Source organism: Haliotis cracherodii, unplaced genomic scaffold (genome assembly GCF_022045235.1).
Source record: "Haliotis cracherodii isolate W230 unplaced genomic scaffold, xgHalCrac1.p SCAF_4, whole genome shotgun sequence".
NCBI lineage: Eukaryota > Metazoa > Mollusca > Gastropoda > Lepetellida > Haliotidae > Haliotis > Haliotis cracherodii.
The window spans coordinates 46,455,546-46,474,598 of record NW_027266297.1 but is presented as its reverse complement, the minus strand read 5'-3'; the positions used below and the strand labels follow the sequence as shown (position 1 = coordinate 46,474,598).

General features: G+C 43.7%; 2 protein-coding genes across 3 annotated transcripts in view; one reads left to right on the top strand and one right to left on the bottom strand.

Annotated features, from left to right (window-relative positions):
* The window catches only part of LOC139478290 (serine-rich adhesin for platelets-like), a 67,740-nt gene extending 59,408 nt beyond the window's left edge, over nucleotides 1-8,332 (top strand). For both annotated transcript variants that reach the window (XM_071260703.1, XM_071260702.1), the window contains exons 22-24: nucleotides 4,647-4,822; nucleotides 5,082-5,172; nucleotides 5,837-8,332. In XM_071260703.1, coding sequence (XP_071116804.1) covers nucleotides 4,647-4,822; nucleotides 5,082-5,172; nucleotides 5,837-5,919 — 350 coding nt within the window. In that variant the 3' untranslated portion in view covers nucleotides 5,920-8,332. The remainder of the gene's footprint in view (nucleotides 1-4,646; nucleotides 4,823-5,081; nucleotides 5,173-5,836) is intronic.
* A 497-nt stretch (nucleotides 8,333-8,829) lies between these two features.
* LOC139478291 (calcyphosin-like protein) overlaps nucleotides 8,830-19,053 on the bottom strand; it is a 35,233-nt gene continuing 25,009 nt past the window's right edge. Inside the window, exon 5 of the mRNA XM_071260705.1 lies at nucleotides 8,830-10,106. Coding sequence (XP_071116806.1) covers nucleotides 10,005-10,106 — 102 coding nt within the window. The 3' untranslated portion in view covers nucleotides 8,830-10,004. The remainder of the gene's footprint in view (nucleotides 10,107-19,053) is intronic.

The following is a 19,053-nucleotide window of genomic DNA, read 5'->3' as shown; positions in this document are numbered from 1 at the left end:
GTGGAGCCTGTAGGTGAATCATGTCCCTGTCAGTGGAGCCTGTGGGTGAATCATGTCCCTGTCAGTGGAGCCTGTAGGTGAATCATGTCCCTGTCAGTGGAGGGAGCCTGTAGGTGAGTCATGTCCCTATCAGTGGAGCCTGTAGGTGAATCATGTCCCTGTCAGTGGAGCCTGTAGGTGAATCATGTCCCTGTCAGTGGAGCCTGTAGGTGAATCATGTCCCTGTCAGTGGAGCCTGTAGGTGAGTCATGTCCCTATCAGTGGAGCCTGTAGGTGAATCATGTCCCTGTCAGTGGAGCCTGTAGGTGAGTCATGTCCCTATCAGTGGAGCCTGTAGGTGAGTCATGTCCCTGTCAGTGGAGCCTGTAGGTGAGTCATGTCCCTGTCAGTGGAGCCTGTAGGTGAATCATGTCCCTGTCAGTGGAGCCTGTAGGTGAATCATGTCCCTGTCAGTGGAGCCTGTAGGTGAATCATGTCCCTGTCAGTGGAGCCTGTAGGTGAATCATGTCCCTGTCAGTGGAGCCTGTAGGTGAATCATGTCCCTGTCAGTGGAGGGAGCCTGTAGGTGAATCATGTCCCTGTCAGTGGAGCCTGTAGGTGAATCATGTCCCTGTCAGTGGAGCCTGTAGGTGAATCATGTCCCTGTCAGTGGAGCCTGTAGGTGAGTCATGTCCCTGTCAGTGGAGCCTGTAGGTGAGTCATGTCCCTGTCAGTGGAGCCTGTAGGTGAATCATGTCCCTGTCAGTGGAGCCTGTAGGTGAATCATGTCCCTGTCAGTGGAGCCTGTAGGTGAGTCATGTCCCTGTCAGTGGAGCCTGTGGGTGAATCATGTCCCTGTCAGTGGAGCCTGTAGGTGAGTCATGTCCCTGTCAGTGGAGGGAGCCTGTAGGTGAATCATGTCCCTGTCAGTGGAGCCTGTAGGTGAATCATGTCCCTGTCAGTGGAGCCTGTAGGTGAATCATGTCCCTGTCAGTGGAGCCTGTAGGTGAATCATGTCCCTGTCAGTGGAGCCTGTAGGTGAGTCATGTCCCTGTCAGTGGAGCCTGTGGGTGAATCATGTCCCTGTCAGTGGAGCCTGTAGGTGAGTCATGTCCCTGTCAGTGGAGCCTGTGGGTGAATCATGTCCCTGTCAGTGGAGCCTGTAGGTGAGTCATGTCCCTGTCAGTGGAGCCTGTAGGTGAATCATGTCCCTGTCAGTGGAGGGAGCCTGTAGGTGAGTCATGTCCCTGTCAGTGGAGGGAGCCTGTAGGTGAGTCATGTCCCTGTCAGTGGAGCCTGTAGGTGAGTCATGTCCCTGTCAGTGGAGCCTGTAGGTGAGTCATGTCCCTGTCAGTGGAGCCTGTAGGTGAATCATGTCCCTGTCAGTGGAGCCTGTAGGTGAATCATGTCCCTGTCAGTGGAGCCTGTAGGTGAGTCATGTCCCTGTCAGTGGAGCCTGTAGGTGAATCATGTCCCTGTCAGTGGAGCCTGTAGGTGAATCATGTCCCTGTCAGTGGAGCCTGTGGGTGAGTCATGTCCCTGTCAGTGGAGCCTGTGGGTGAGTCATTTCCCTGTCAGTGGACGGAGCCTGTAGGTGAGTCATGTCCCTGTCAGTGGAGCCTGTAGGTGAATCATGTCCCTGTCAGTGGAGCCTGTGGGTGAATCATGTCCCTGTCAGTGGAGGGAGCCTGTAGGTGAATCATGTCCCTGTCAGTGGAGCCTGTAGGTGAGTCATGTCCCTGTCAGTGGAGCCTGTAGGTGAGTCATGTCCCTGTCAGTGGAGCCTGTAGGTGAATCATGTCCCTGTCAGTGGAGCCTGTAGGTGAATCATGTCCCTGTCAGTGGAGCCTGTAGGTGAGTCATGTCCCTGTCAGTGGAGCCTGTAGGTGAATCATGTCCCTGTCAGTGGAGGGAGCCTGTAGGTGAATCATGTCCCTGTCAGTGGAGCCTGTAGGTGAATCATGTCCCTGTCAGTGGAGCCTGTAGGTGAATCATGTCCCTGTCAGTGGAGCCTGTGGGTGAATCATGTCCCTGTCAGTGGAGGGAGCCTGTAGGTGAATCATGTCCCTGTCAGTGGAGCCTGTAGGTGAGTCATGTCCCTGTCAGTGGAGCCTGTAGGTGAGTCATGTCCCTGTCAGTGGAGCCTGTAGGTGAATCATGTCCCTGTCAGTGGAGCCTGTAGGTGAGTCATGTCCCTGTCAGTGGAGCCTGTAGGTGAATCATGTCCCTGTCAGTGGAGCCTGTAGGTGAATCATGTCCCTGTCAGTGGAGCCTGTGGGTGAGTCATGTCCCTGTCAGTGGAGGGAGCCTGTAGGTGAGTCATGTCCCTGTCAGTGGAGCCTGTGGGTGAGTCATGTCCCTGTCAGTGGAGGGAGCCTGTAGGTGAGTCATGTCCCTATCAGTGGAGCCTGTAGGTGAATCATGTCCCTGTCAGTGGAGCCTGTAGGTGAATCATGTCCCTGTCAGTGGAGCCTGTAGGTGAATCATGTCCCTGTCAGTGGAGCCTGTAGGTGAGTCATGTCCCTATCAGTGGAGCCTGTAGGTGAATCATGTCCCTGTCAGTGGAGCCTGTAGGTGAGTCATGTCCCTATCAGTGGAGCCTGTAGGTGAGTCATGTCCCTGTCAGTGGAGCCTGTAGGTGAGTCATGTCCCTGTCAGTGGAGCCTGTAGGTGAATCATGTCCCTGTCAGTGGAGCCTGTAGGTGAATCATGTCCCTGTCAGTGGAGCCTGTAGGTGAATCATGTCCCTGTCAGTGGAGCCTGTAGGTGAATCATGTCCCTGTCAGTGGAGCCTGTAGGTGAATCATGTCCCTGTCAGTGGAGGGAGCCTGTAGGTGAATCATGTCCCTGTCAGTGGAGCCTGTAGGTGAATCATGTCCCTGTCAGTGGAGCCTGTAGGTGAATCATGTCCCTGTCAGTGGAGCCTGTAGGTGAGTCATGTCCCTGTCAGTGGAGCCTGTAGGTGAGTCATGTCCCTGTCAGTGGAGCCTGTAGGTGAATCATGTCCCTGTCAGTGGAGCCTGTAGGTGAATCATGTCCCTGTCAGTGGAGCCTGTGGGTGAGTCATGTCCCTGTCAGTGGAGGGAGCCTGTAGGTGAATCATGTCCCTGTCAGTGGAGCCTGTGGGTGAGTCATGTCCCTGTCAGTGGAGCCTGTGGGTGAGTCATGTCCCTGTCAGTGGAGGGAGCCTGTAGGTGAGTCATGTCCCTGTCAGTGGAGCCTGTAGGTGAATCATGTCCCTGTCAGTGGAGCCTGTGGGTGAATCATGTCCCTGTCAGTGGAGGGAGCCTGTAGGTGAATCATGTCCCTGTCAGTGGAGCCTGTAGGTGAGTCATGTCCCTGTCAGTGGAGCCTGTAGGTGAGTCATGTCCCTGTCAGTGGAGCCTGTAGGTGAATCATGTCCCTGTCAGTGGAGCCTGTAGGTGAATCATGTCCCTGTCAGTGGAGCCTGTAGGTGAGTCATGTCCCTGTCAGTGGAGCCTGTAGGTGAATCATGTCCCTGTCAGTGGAGGGAGCCTGTAGGTGAATCATGTCCCTGTCAGTGGAGCCTGTAGGTGAATCATGTCCCTGTCAGTGGAGCCTGTAGGTGAATCATGTCCCTGTCAGTGGAGCCTGTGGGTGAATCATGTCCCTGTCAGTGGAGGGAGCCTGTAGGTGAATCATGTCCCTGTCAGTGGAGCCTGTAGGTGAGTCATGTCCCTGTCAGTGGAGCCTGTAGGTGAATCATGTCCCTGTCAGTGGAGCCTGTGGGTGAGTCATGTCCCTGTCAGTGGAGCCTGTAGGTGAGTCATGTCCCTGTCAGTGGAGCCTGTGGGTGAGTCATTTCCCTGTCAGTGGAGCCTGTAGGTGAATCATGTCCCTGTCAGTGGAGCCTGTAGGTGAATCATGTCCCTGTCAGTGGAGCCTGTGGGTGAGTCATTTCCCTGTCAGTGGAGCCTGTAGGTGAATCATGTCCCTGTCAGTGGAGCCTGTAGGTGAATCATGTCCCTGTCAGTGGAGCCTGTAGGTGAGTCATGTCTATTTCCCTGTCAGTGGAGAATACTGAGACATTGATGTCATGTCAGTGCTCAAGGTCATCCTCACGTTGTAGCCTCAAACAAACTGATCACCTAATTCAAGCAGGGTCTTCTGTAGTGCAATGAATCTTGGTACATGTCATCCTTAGTTTGGGATGTGATCGGGAAAGGTTGTGAGACATCAATGTAAAAGGTCAACGTCCGAGTGAATTTATAAAATGTTTGTCATTTTTACTAAAATGCCTTTTTCTGCAGATCTTGTCTCGTCTTGTGCATGTTGTAGGTATATTATTTTCATACACTGGCATCATATGTGTTGGATATCCCTTGGAATGTCTTTGATGGATGATTCCTGCATGGTGTCATGACACCTTGCCTTCTCAAATCTGAAACTCTCATTTGTGCTGCCCATGTCTTCACCACTGATGATAAGTTGTTTTCGCGGTTTTGTTACATGTGTTTACAGTGATTATTACCCTGTTTTTAACTTTTAACTACATGTTTATGCTTTATGATAAGCTTGTGTGCATCTTCAGATGTGCATTTCAGATGATTTAGATTTTTATCACCAAAGTTCCAAGACCCTCAATACAGTCCTTGGAAGTAGTATCTTTGTGTCATGTTCTGACAGGAGGGTTGTATTGTTTCCAGATTGCGTTGCTCCAGTTGACAGCTACCTGTATGTGGGCCCAGATGGAGACCCCCCCTGTGAGGGAGACCCCTTCATCATCTGCCATGCCATACAGCAGCCGGCCTTCACCGTTGGGCATCTGCTCATTGCTCCACTGGGGGAAAAGCCCACACAGGTTCTACGAGACAACACACTGGTAAACACTCATTTGGCAGCTCACCTAGCCCCAGACATGTCACATGAGAACCTCAGAACTGATATTCACACCAATAATAGCACCAATGTCACCAATATATTTTTTTTTTACCATATATTTTTCCAAGAATCATGAAAAGAAAATATGGTGTTTTCAATGTTTGCCTTTTCTTGTACTTTCCACTGATTTGTGTTTGAGTACTTTATTGATTCTGTAAATTGTGGCATATCAAAGCAGGAGCTGTTCACTGTTGCTTCAGATCTTCACTATTGTGCATGGCAAGCTGTCTGTGACCATCCACCGGGGCAGTACTGTGCTGGAGGCAGGCGACCAGTTCTTCGTCCCGCGAGGTGAGATCAGTTTGGAGCAACATAATGTTGGCGCTAGTTGAAGTACAAAACTTTACATTAAGCAGAAAACTCACACCATCATTCGTCTAAGGGATTTCATATTGCCATTCGTTCTTTGTAATATATTGTGAATTCCATCATTTAATAGACTGCCTCCATGGTCTAGTTAATGGAGTGTCTACCTGGAGAGCGGAATGGTCTAAGTAAATAGATTGTAAACAAGGACTGGTCTGCTCAGAATCAGAATACTGTGTCCCTTTTGAAGTGCAGCACGGTATGACAGTCGGCTAGCACTATAAAACCGTCATTATTTCGGACTAGTACATTCAGGCATGTCGCTATAAAAGTGTAATAATCTTGAACATGATGTTACACCCATCTCACCTCACCCACCAATTATTTAATTGTGACATATCATTGTTTAAAATTTAGGGGGTCTTGGGGCCCTTGAGGTTTGCCCATATGGTCTAGGTACCCCAAAACTCTTTATCATGAAGCATGTCACTAGTACCCCTCTCATGCTTAATTTTCAACACTGCATATTTTTACTGAATATAGGGGACAAAGAAATTTCTAGCAGATTGCCATTTATTCAGTTGTAACGCTTGATTTTATCATGGTCTTTGCAGGAACAGCTACATGTAACGTCAACGTTTTATTCCAGGAAATACCTACAGCCTGAAGAATCTGCGCAATGAGGAAGCTAAATTATCCTTCGTGAACCTGATTGAGGACAGTTCCTCCTAGAAAGACTTGGTGTTTTACTGTACATAACCTGTATATCTGTGAAAAGCTGTGTATCTATCACTCTGTATACTACTGTATAAAGTCGGCCATGTACAGTATTAGCAGCAGTACATACATGCTGTGGAAGCCATGTTCTCTGTATCTATAAATTGGACAGGTTGGGACTTCTCAAAGGCTGACATTTGACAGGGATGCACATGTACAATGTAGGATTTCAGAATGTTGCATGAGTAAATGCTTAACTCGTCTATGAACCAATGTATACAATCATACACCTGAGCCTATGCATGCAGTCCATGTTTGGTAAGTGAGGGGTGATGCAACTGGTATTGGCTGCCTGAAGAGCTACCCCAAGCTGTGCCACGTTGGCAGGTGCTGGGTCTCTCTGGCGTACACTCTCCACCTGAGAACATCCCTAGATATATAGATATATATAGATGCTCTATTGGGGACATGTCAGGGGACAGCAGCCAGTCCAAGGTCAGTGTGCTTGCTTGTTTGAGATAATCAGGGCTGGGCATGATGTGGTCTGGCATTGTCATCTTGCAGTTCATACTGGTAGTTTCTGCCGATAATAATATTGTAGCAAATGGAACGACAGGACACAAAATTTCGTAAAGCAGTTGCTGGCCTGTAAGTTGTCTGTTCACAATAACCAAGTCAGTTAGCCTGTTATGTGTGATAGTGCCCCACACCATGACACTACTGTCACCATACGAATTATGGTTAAAAATTGTTCACTGGTACATCTCCAACAACATCTTCTGCCATCTGTGAATAAGAGGCAAAACCTTGTGCTGATGTACAAAATAAAACATTTTGTGTTTGATTCATCTGTCAACATGGTAAATCACCTGTGGCACACAGCCTGTCCCTGTTGTTGCTTAGCCCACCCCAATCTTTGCTGCCTGTGGTAAACTGTTAGGGTCACACCCTTCACAGAACGCCTTTCTTACAGGCTGTGCTTCTAACAGTATATGTGTAAATTCGCCTTTCTGTTATTGTACAGAATTCTCTATTGATAACAAGAGCAGATTTGATTCTATTGCATTATGCAATTAATGTAATGTCATGATCTTGTTTGGGTGTCTTTATCTTAGGCCTGCCATGCCCAGGTATCCTTGCAACCCCACCTGTTTGACGACCCCTCCATCGTACCCATTATTCGCCATTTTGTCTGTTCACACTTTTGCCTCTATGTGCATCAGGGGGCACGGACGGCCCAGTCGTTGAAGGCATCGCGATTAGCTGTGCAGAGTTGCGACCCTTGGGCACGCCAGAAACCTATGATTTTGGGTTCGAATCCCGGTTTCCCCCTTATTTTGTTTCTAGGTTTGTCAGCAACATACCTGTGCTCATGGGTTTCACAGAAGTGGTAAACGTCTGAGACCTGCATCACTTTGGGCTTTCCTCCAAAATTAAGCTGACACGCCGCGATATAACTGGAATAATGTTAAAAGCGGCGTTAAACCCAACTCACTCACTCTGTGTGCATCACATGATGTGAAATGTCATTGGGATTAGATGTTGTGTTCAGATGCAACGCCACAGTATTATAAATGTACACCTCAACGATAGCGACATTCAAGTCGTTAGTTCCCTTATTTTGTGGGGTTGGTATAGTATCTGACATTTGAGCCTTTTACTCTTCTTTTGGCCAACATTTGCCATGTGAAAGATGTATTTTAGAAAAATTAAGATTTTTTGTGTATTTGTTCCTTGCAATTGGTCATTTAAACATTCTGAAATCTGGTTAAATCCCTTTAAACATGATTTTGAATGTTGTCATTCTGTCCCACAGGTAATAAAACAACATTTGTCACATGGCTTTGGGAAGCATTGTCTCTTTCACTTACATGTTACATGCATGAATGGGGCACTGGTTTTGTTCTCAAGTAAAATATGCATGTCTTTATCTGTGGCAGTGCTTCACACTGACCAAAGTTTCTCATTGCTCTAAGGGACCAGCACCCAAAGAAATCTACTGGTCCTGTTGGATCTCTACTAGAGACAGTGGTGCTTAGAGCTCAGTCTCGATCTATCGCTGATTTCAAAAGTCATACAAACTTAAAATACTTTGTTTGTCCCCAAAGTAATACCAGACCAGCATTTATTTATTTTACTGGTCCTTAAGAAACAATACTAGACTTGACCAGTCAGTGTTTGTGCTGTAACCCATGGTGTGAGACTGATGAAGGGATTCCATTCTCTTTACTGGAGTAAATGCAGTGTTGTAGGATATGCTGAACGTTCTGGCATGGAAACATTACATGCTATAACAGTGACATCCTCATTATAACAAAGTTACACAAATGTGTTGAATACTTTTATTACACGACATAACCATAATCTGCTTCTCCTACTATATGTCATTAGATATATCATGATGATATATTTCCACTAAGTGATGTGTTGCTGTACAAATTAAACTTTTTTGATAACATTTTGGTGTTTCTCATTGATTATATAGCCATCTCTCTCTTCCCTCCATGAGAGTTAAAGTTAGGAGTTAAAGAGTATCAGTAATTGTTTTCAGATATGCAGGTGTAACTGAGTAATACATGGCTATAAATAACATATAAAACAATGTCCTGATACAGATTAATAAAATGTAATATAATAGGTGATGTGATACGTCACCTTAGAAAATTTCTAAACTTAGTCATATTAAACTTCATTGAGTGATGCCCATGATTTAAGAAGAAGGAAGTTACATGTATCTGGTAGCCACATCTAGTGATGGTCTTCAGCAACCCATGCTTGTCGTAAAAAACGACTATGCTTGTCGTAAGAGGCGACTAACGGGATCGGGTAATCAGGCTCGCTGACTTGGTTGATGCAGGTCATCATATCCCAGTTGTGTAGATTGATGCTCGTGATGTCAATCACTGGATTGTCTGGTCCGTCATGGGGCATCCCGTGGGCTCACTTGGCATATTTCATCCAAGGGGTACCTCGTTTATTTGTGTTACTGGCAACTGTTCTCTTTATGAATCACTGCTTTTCAACAAAGATCTGTGCAAGTGCATTTAGGGAGTGGGCAATAAGTACTGTCCCACATGAGATTCAAGGCACAATGATGACAGTGTACCACTACACCCTTGATGAAGCAGGTTCAATACAAGCAGCAGCTAATTGTTGTATATTAGGAATATGTACAGGCATTTTCCACACTGGATAACAGACAGCATACAGATAACACAGAGATGTGTGTAAATTATACATTCTGGAAACCAACAAGTATATCTTTGCTTCCCCCTTCCCCTGGGGTTTCCTCAATCACTAATTTAATCCCTCAGATTGTAACTTTCAGTAAAACAAATTTGACCGTCCCTCCTATAAGGTGCCATGGGTGTTAGTTGAAAACTTGTAATTCTCTATAATTAATGGTGGGCCATGATTTGGACTGTAAAATTATCATCAGAATTACTTTGGGTTTTGAAAAGTTCTTAAGCATTTTTTGTGTACATAGGGGTTAGTGCCCCTTGTGCCAGTGTCATAGTTACATCCTGTTGATGCTAGGACTCCATGGTTTGTGAGATCCTACAAAAATTAGGATTCCCCATGGTGACAGTGTGTGTCACACACAAACAGCTTGGATCTTTGCTCATGCTGTCCACCACTTGTTTGACTGGTGCAGACTTTATTATTTACAGAACGCCATGATATAGCTAGGCTATTGCTGCCTGCAGCATTAAACAACAGCCATAGTATTCTATTGGAAGTGATGAATGTCCTGCCCAAGGCAGGCAAGGACTGTTCCTCACAAGTCTAAACCAAACACAGACTTAAACTAAAAGTTGTACCATCATGAAATGTATAACAATCACAAACACATCAGGATAGCCAACTTTCATCGCATACTAAATAAGTTATATGTATAACAATGTGAGATCCAGTGAGTTTTCTTTTTATGAAACATCCACATTGAACATCAAGGATGCTGCTGTAAGAAAGTGAATGTACAGTGCTGCAGTATGACACGATAAGTTCATCCAAATATACACAACAGATGAAGTCTGTACACTTGGGCCTCCACTTGGTAATGTCCACACCCTGGTTTCCCTCCACAACACGATAGGTTGTTAAAGTTTATACGCTGAGCGCATCATCAGATCAAAGTAGGCTTCGTTGTCGATTGACGCACTCACTCCAGAGTAATAATTATCAAATTCTTCTTTCAGTATCTGAAACAAGCAAAAAAAGTGTTTATCTGCTGCTGTTTATTTGCCTGAAAATAGATATTTATTGTTAAGTTTTAAAAAATCAGAAGATGGAACATGGAATCTGAGAATCTCACCATCAGAGGAACTGTCCTACTTTAATCAGTGCCTGTTGATATATCTTATATCAAAAGATATCCTTCTGAATCATTCCTTACATGATCAAGTTGAAATACAAATATGCACTTCTTTCATTTACAATCCTTTACATGGTTAGCTGTTTTGTTACTTGTTCAAAATATATGTGATATATCAAATGATCAAGCCTTCATTGAATTTACTGGCACATGCCCACATGAGGCTACCACTATAAAGCAACGTTATGTTCTACTGCTACAGCCGTGGGAAGACAATCTTCCAGTATGAGCATTAGAACCATCATGGACATTAGATCACTTGGTGAAACTGGGCCATGGCATGGAACGTTGCTTTACACTCTTGATCTCCAAAATCAAAGAGTTCCATATTTTAATGGTTATTTGATCACAATGTTACCATAACGTAATTTAATGTAAAACGATATCCTAACACAGGTTGAGTGTAGAAGAAAAACCAGAGGGGAAGGGATTTTTCTTTCTTATACACCAAAAGAAAAACCTGAAACAACATATGAACAATTTTAAGTTTCAAACACTTTCACTGAAATCCCTGGGAGACAGATGTAACATATCTCTTGCTGGCCCACATGTACTTGAAAGAGAAACTTTAGAGCATTGTAGTTTATCAGCGCCTCTGAAGACTAGTGAGTCACTCACTACGCTACATATATGAAGGTTGCAAGATCAATCCACTGAAATTTTAAGAAGACATTTGTCGTTTGACTTTACATCATTCTGAACATTTCCTCATGTAAATTGTGTTCAAATGCAAAATAAATATCTAGAAAGGGACAGAGAATATCCCTGGGCCAGAGGTTATTCTGGAGAAAGTCCCTCCTGAGATGTTATTCTATGAAACAAAGGCCCTGTAAAAACAATAGGATGACATCACTAGATGTTTATAGCTACAGTTACTCTTACTGTTGTGCAGTCTCTAGATAGGTCAGTTTTAGGGCGGGTGGGCAGGCAGGCTGCTCTCTTCTCTTATCTTATCTGCAGCAACATGAGTGATCACCCACAGACAGGGCAATACTCTACAGAGGTATAAACACATTATTTATGTTTCTGTTACTGTGAAGGTTTTATGGCCAGTCAAGAGGTACAGCATATTTTCCATGGCTGTATTTTCTATATCTTCATGAAAACCCCAAGCATGAGGAGGCAGCACAAGGTTCATCTGTAGATGGTGTCGGAGAACAGGCTGTCAGTTACATTGGACATGTAGACTTGGGGAAATAATTTAGCATTTTCAAATCATGAACAGTGGGTTTGTCTTTATGACCCTTATTGCAGGTGTTGTATTCCTCCAGACACTCACTAGTGCAGCTTAGGAGGAAGCTGAAGCAGGTGTTGACAGTGGCTGGTGAGATTTATAGGGCAGTATCTGGACATTCTCAACAAGATTCATGCAGCATCAAACTGCCATCAGGTTTATTGGACTATACGTCATTGCTGTTTCCAACCACCAGGCCATTTCTTTTTTTTAAAATGACCCCACCAGGTAAATGAATCTTGACTGCAGTCGTGTTTTCCGTCTGCTGACTTGTCCCTGTAATTTTTGAAGTGGCAATAAGAGCCTTAGACATGAGTGAAAATTTGTCAGTGTGAGGGCATCTGGTGCCAAGACCGACAAGAGACTGAAGTATACTTGCAGGTATGTGCAAAATACATCACAGACCTACATCTTAATCAGTTGTGCTAGAAGAATGCAAGCCTTTACAGCAAGATGGACGGATCTTAACATGGTCAACAGCGGATTCAGGCACTGACGTTCTCTGCATTTCCAGGACATATGTAAGAAGGGATTTTCTTTGTACTTGATGTAGTTTATTTCAAGCTGTTATGCAATAAGGATTTCACTATGGACATGCTAGAAGGTATGTCAGAAATAATTGAATCCAAACTCTTGTTTGTTAAGTTGGTTACATCTAGTGTATTTATCACGTGAACAGTGAGATAACAGCCAACAGCAGTATCACATTAATTCACAATGGTAAGTACTTGAAACAGTTGATTAACACAAGATAACACTGAGGCACATAAAGTGTTTAAGCTCTCTGCATGGACTTGGATAGCCAGTGGATTTAGCTTCCAAGACAGTTTGTTCTTTCTGCCCACTGACCATTTGAGATGTGGTCAATATCCTGTGCAGTCAAGTATGTCTAAAAAGGAAGGTAATGATCTTGTTTGTCCTTGCATTTAAGGTCATTATTTTTGTAAAAGCCAGTGCGGTTTCTGCTAATGTGCATGTTTGGTGCAGAGAGAATGTATGTAATTGTAATGTGCAGAGTGGAACCAGCAACATCATCAATGAAACACCTCTAGGATCAACACAAAACTAGACACAATATGACACCAAGGCCAGGCTGGCACTCTGCAGCTGGGTGATACACTCACTAAAACAAGTAACAAGAATTAGTGCTGGAAGCTCTGGCCTGATAACGACTCCACTGGTGAACACTGAAAGCAATGTGGCAAAATTAAAAACATTAAAATTTGGATATGTATAATTCCTTTGAATAACCTGTTTTGACTGTCAATCGCGTTATAACATGTCTAAAAGTTGTGAGGAAAACCCGATCCTTTGTAGGAAATACAACTGCATATGCGCAAGGAGGAAAAACCTCTTTTCCAACCTTTGTGCCCAGATGTAAACATCAAATATTATTTTATCACATCTGATCACTTTTGCATTTTGTTATTTCACACTGGAACTTTTTTAGATCATCTTATACACAAGTGCAAACAAGCTGAGAGCAGATTGACAATTTAAGGGAGTATAATAATGAAGATTGATCTTGTAGGTAGATAGTTTTAGAAACATATTGTGGGAGATGGACCTTCCTCCCTATTGCCGGCCGGCCGTGCACAGGTTGCAGCACCCAAGATGTCAAGCATGCAAGAAGAGTTCATACTCCTCGAGACACATGGGTGACAAGTCGGTGTCACAAGAGGATGCCGTCTCCCCCAGAGAGGCAGGATCTTGTTGCCCTTCCCACATCTTTTATTATCAAAGAAGCACATGTACCTTTCTGGTCTTGGGACCACCAATATTTCTCCAAGCCTGTCGGGATAGGGTTATCTCTAGGGTTGAAAGAAATCTCAGAGCCCCCAAAGTTCCCTTAACATAAATGCTTTCTCAGAAACAACTTTCTTATCCGTGTCCAAACCAATTGATCAATGTCTAGAATCTATCTGTAACTCAAGAGATTTTACAGCTCAAAAACTCCAATTTCTCAGCAAGAGGCAAGATCTTAATCAAGATCTGTAAACTGAACAGATTATGACACATCATACACAAGTCAAGCTGAGTCAGGCTATAGCCACGACTATAGAAGGGTAATCTGTACTCCATTAAAGAAGAGATGGCCTGGTCTACTGCCCAGATATTCCATAACTGGCGGCCAGGATACGGAGGCCACCTTCTGACTATCAAGTGCAGCAAGATCCTCCCAAGAAAAGACATGACCTCTGGGCAGGATTCTTTTCATGTCCCAGTCTGGAATGAAAGATCTTTACGCTCTTAAACCAGCTATGTCAAGAATGAGCAGTCATTCCAACAGCACGGCAGAAGTAGATGAAGAGCCAGAGGTGCATCCAGAGGTTTCTACTGACGCAAGTGATGCTCAAGCAAGTTGTGCATACCTATCCAATCCTGTTAACTTTGCCTTCCTAACAGACTACCACGATTCAATGAAAAGCCCACCCTGGGACCAGTCAGGGGTCGGTCGTCTGATGCAATACGCTGAACATTGCAAGTTAATCATAGATGACATCTGGGTGCTCGAAGTTGTAAAAAGTGAAAAGAGGGTACAAACTCCACTGTCCCACACAAGTCCGGATAAACACAACCAGAGAGCTAGAACAAGACAAACTAACACAACCAGCTCAGCTGTCAGAACTACATTAGTGGCTACTATGTCCTAAGGTGATGCTAGGCCTACCTCTCATATATCCACCCCTCTGTATCACCTCCACATGGATGTGTCAGGCGAGAAATGGGGAGCTCACATGGACAACGCCACGATACAGGGGAAATGGTCTACCCAAGAGTGAGTGAGTATGGTTTTACACCGTTTTTAGCAATATCACGGCGGGGGGACGCCAGAAATGGGCTTCACACATTGTACCCATGTCGGGAATCTTTGGCGTGACGAGCGAACGCTTTAACTGCCCCTCAACTGTCTGGAGTGAGTGAGTGAGTTTGGTTTAACGCCGCTTTTAACAGTATTCCAGTTATATCGCGGCGTGTCAGCTTAATGTGGGAGGAAAGCCCGAAGTGATGCAGGTCTCAGACGTTTACCACTTCGGTGAAACCCACGAGCACGGGTATGGTGCTGACAAACCTAGAAACATAATCGGGGCGAACCGGGATTCGAACCCACAATCATAGGTTTCTGGTGTGCCCAAGGGACGCAACTCTGCACAGCGAATCGCGGCGCCTTAGACGACTGGGCCACCCGTGCCCCCTCAACTGTCTGGAAGCTCTCCACACCAACAAGGGGAAGATGCAGGGCTCATGACATCCGAATTCTAGCTACAAGTGAAAGTATCGCACAAATGGTGGCAAGCTGCCAAAGGGAATCCCACAATACATTTTCTTACTTCTACTTGCATGAGTTCAGACTGATCTTAAGGGACTATGTTCACAGAGAACTGTTATGGTGGCCCAGGTGGTGCCCATTTTCTTTCTGGGAAATTGGGTAGGTGGGGGTATGAGCATAACACTGGTAAACATGGCAGTTACAGATCGAAGACCTCAGTACTGGTATAACATGAAATATAAGTTAAGTACATGTGTATCATCAGTAGGAAATGCCATATAAAACCTAGAAGGTGGTAATGGCTACTTTTATGTCAGCTTAAATGTGCAATATGTAATATCGTCCGGAAGTGATGCCATAGAAGACCTCAGAACCAGAAGTGACATCAGAAAGTGATGTCAGAACTGGAAGTGACGGTCATAGAATTAGTAATATATCTGCATCTAGTTGACGAGGTTAGGGTTTGAAAGAAGTAACATTTTCCCGCCTTGAGCATGTGTAGTTGCATTTCCTGTGAAGGTCAGGGTTATGATGTAATAGAGGCAGAATTATAAGAATTATACATCATAATATGGCCACACTTTTTTTTCATTACTTTACAGATCAAAAAACACTAAATTTTGTTGTAATGGATTTTTTTGTCAAAATGTTCTCTTTTTTCAATCCTGCTGATAAGCTGATAGCATATTGTACCAAAAAGGACCCACTGAAGTTGACATGTATGAAACATTGGAGTCACAACAGAGTGTGTTGTTCCTGAAATTTATAGGATGCATAGATGGACAACAGTGTGTGTTGTAGGCTCTCCTCCCACATTAAACCATTTTTATTTTTTTATACCAGCCGACCTGTAGTGGAGTTGAAAACTAAAAAATCAGACTGCTTTTTTGTGCGTCACCTACCAACAGGTATCTCCCTGCAAGAAACATGTAAAGCAAGTGAAAAAAAGTGTGGCCTAACTATTGTTTGATATCTGCTAAAATCAAGTAATTGAAATATTTTGTCTTTGATATACAAAAGAAATCGTTATTATTTGTCTGCATGTTGTCATTCTTCCTACTTTCATTTTCATCAGTGTTGTATAGTGTCAGTCTTTCTACTTATACACAATCCTCTAAATAACAATCTGTGTATGTTGGCAGGAACAACATGGAAACTAGGTACAGTAAACTACGGTTATAACAAACTCAAAGGGACCACTACTATTAGTTTGTTATAACCGTAGTTATAAGCATATATACAGCAAATGGCCGGGACCTAAACTTAAGTTCATCAGTTCATTATAAGTGTGTTCGTTATAATTGTAGTTTACTGTATATCTTTCATTTCAAACAAACAAAGTTACTAGTACACATCAATGTTCAAAGAATAAAGACATCTCAGCATTCAGAATATTCTCTATTGTTTCTCCAACAATGAAGGTGACCAAGCTACTGAAGTTACATTTTTCACATAAGACTGAAGCTGTTGTGAAACATACGTCACTGTATGCAGGCATAAGGCTGTTGGGGAACCAGATATGGCATAGTAGCAGTGTCAATGGCTCGATTACAGGATATTACCAGTTACAAAGAACACAGTTTGTGTTCATCAGATGTTCAGAATGGTAGGGAGTGTTTCTGCTACTGGAAACCGATCTAGGTCCCCGACCCCCTGATGGCCCTCTCTGCCACAGCTCCACCTACCTTGAAGTCCTTCTGTTACAGGAGATAAATCAGTGTTAGAACATGCTCACTTCACTGTCAGTCAAATATAGCATTCAAGGTGATCTACATCAAACAGTAACAACAATACAATGATGAATGTTTTCATGTACGCTGTAAGCAAAACATGACATTTTTCATTCTTTGCAACACCAGGCAAAATTCTCGAAACATTTTGCTTAACTGATTTTGCAGAGGACTGATCGGTTGTTTGTGAGAGTTACCACAAGATTTTTGCTACTGATTAAAGTGTCTGAAACTCAAAAGAAATTTCACCAAATTCAGGCAAAATTCTCGAAACATTTTGCTTAACTGATTTTGCAGAGGACTGATCGGTTGTTTGTGAGAGTTACCACAAGATTTTTGCTACTGATTTAAGTGTCTGAAACTCAAAAAGAAATTTCACCAAATTTACTACTTCAGCTACATTAACCATTAGACAGAGAAAACACCAAACATTCCTGCCGTCTAGTTGCTTGTTGATTGCCATCAGCCATGGCCAGCAAATGCTCAGAAACTACTGGTCAGATAATGGTCCCTGCATGCTTGTGTCTGCAGTGCTTCATAGCCTGACTCCCGATGCATGCATTCAAAATAATGGCCAGTTACACAGACATAACTATAATTTATGATACACTTTTAGAAAAGTGGTTTAAAGACATGCCAAAGAGGGAACAGATAGCGGAAACGCATCTTCCTTCGCGGAAATAAGTATTGCATTGCACGGGCTGCACGAGCACGTGCGGAGCGAGGAGATTGGAATTGCTTGAGTTATCGTCACTTTGGTTCTGAGATGTCGTCGCGATAGGACGTACATTCGTCACTTTGGTTTGATAGTTCGGCTCGATGGGAGGCATATTCGTCAGCTTTGGTTTTATATGTCGTCGCGATAGGACGTACATTGAACAGTTTCGTTCTATAGCTCGTCAAGGTAGGACGTAGTAGAACGTGTTAGTGGGCACAGGATGTCGCAATCGAGCGCAACAATGCTAGCCAAAATAGGGCTGGACTGATATAGGTTGATAGCAATAGATTTGAGAATCATATTAAGTTAATTTTGCCACATTTACATTTCTTCAGCTGTTTTAAGAAGAGAATCACGTTTAGTTCCCCGAATTTATTATCTGAATTATTTCATATCAAGATAGTCACGTTTAGTTCCCCGCATACAACAGTGAGGAAGTTCTCATTTTTGTTAATACTTAAAATTCCACTGCGCAACAATGGTAGCAGAGCGTGGTTTTCTGTTACATTTTCATTTGAACTAAAAGCTTTATTAGAATTGTATTTAGATATCAGATGGACAGCTTAGACCAACTATGTCTGAAACTGGAATAGATAGCCAGTGTAGAGCAGATATGTCGGAAACTGGATCCCTCTCGGAGATGGCGGAACGAGTTCGTGTGTTGAAACAACTAAAGGCAGCAGCCAAATCTAGTTGTACCAAAGCTAGGAATAAGCTTACTACTTTGATAGAAAGTCAGGATCAACCATCACGGAAAGAGGTAAGGGATGGTGTCGATCAAATGAATGATCATTTTGTGAAAGCAATGGATGTTATGATAGAGCTATCAAGGGTTTATGTTAAACTGGAAGAACATGGTAATGTTAAAAAGTTGGATCAAGAAATAGATAGTTTGGAGGAAGAAAATAACTTTGCTCTTGAATCTGTAAAGGAATATCTGCAAAGCAGATCAGGGTCTAACAGATCAGGAAATAGCTCTGTGTCCAGTAGAAGGTTAGGCAGGCTATATAGCATACCAAAGAGATCCCAGATTAAACAACAAAGTGCTGTATCTCCGCAGCAATCTGAAGTAGCCGACCGTGAACATTTGGTCTCTGAAGGACACAATCATCGTCAGAAGGATGAGCTAGCATTGCATGTTGGTAGGACAAAATGCCCAGGTAAGTCAGATAATAAGGCCATAGGGAACGACATGTGGAAACAGTTGAAACGTGTGTCGATACCTGTTTTCTCAGGTGATATCAAAACATATCAAAGTTGGAAGGCGGCTTTTATGACTTGCATTGATCAGTCCCCAGCCACACCTGAGTACAAGTTGTTGCAATTACGCCAATATCTCTCGGGCGAAGCGTTGAAATCAATTCAGTCTTTAGGCCACAGCTCAGTAGCTTATGATGTTGCACTAGAACGTCTTGAAAGAAAGTTTGGTGGGAAGAGGCGGCAGATTGCAATCCAAAATGAGGAAATTAGTAATTTCAAACCAATTCGTGAAGGCCATGTTCAGGATCTAGAGAAATTCGCGGATATTTTGGATGTTGCAGTCGCAAACATCAGAGAATCTGACAGGGTAGAGGAGTTGGGTAATGGCCTGCTTTATGCCACTTTGTTGAAAAAGATGACTGAATTTATGGTCGCTCAATATCAAAGGTGGGTGTATGAAAGGGACAGACAGGAGTCAGTAGAGACTCTCAGAGAATGGATAATGTTAGAATCAGAATTTCAGATTGTTGCAAAGGAATCAGTACATGGATTGACTACACCAGGTAAGAGATCACAGGCAAAACAGAAAATGTCTAGCACATTTGTTAGTGATGTTAGTAT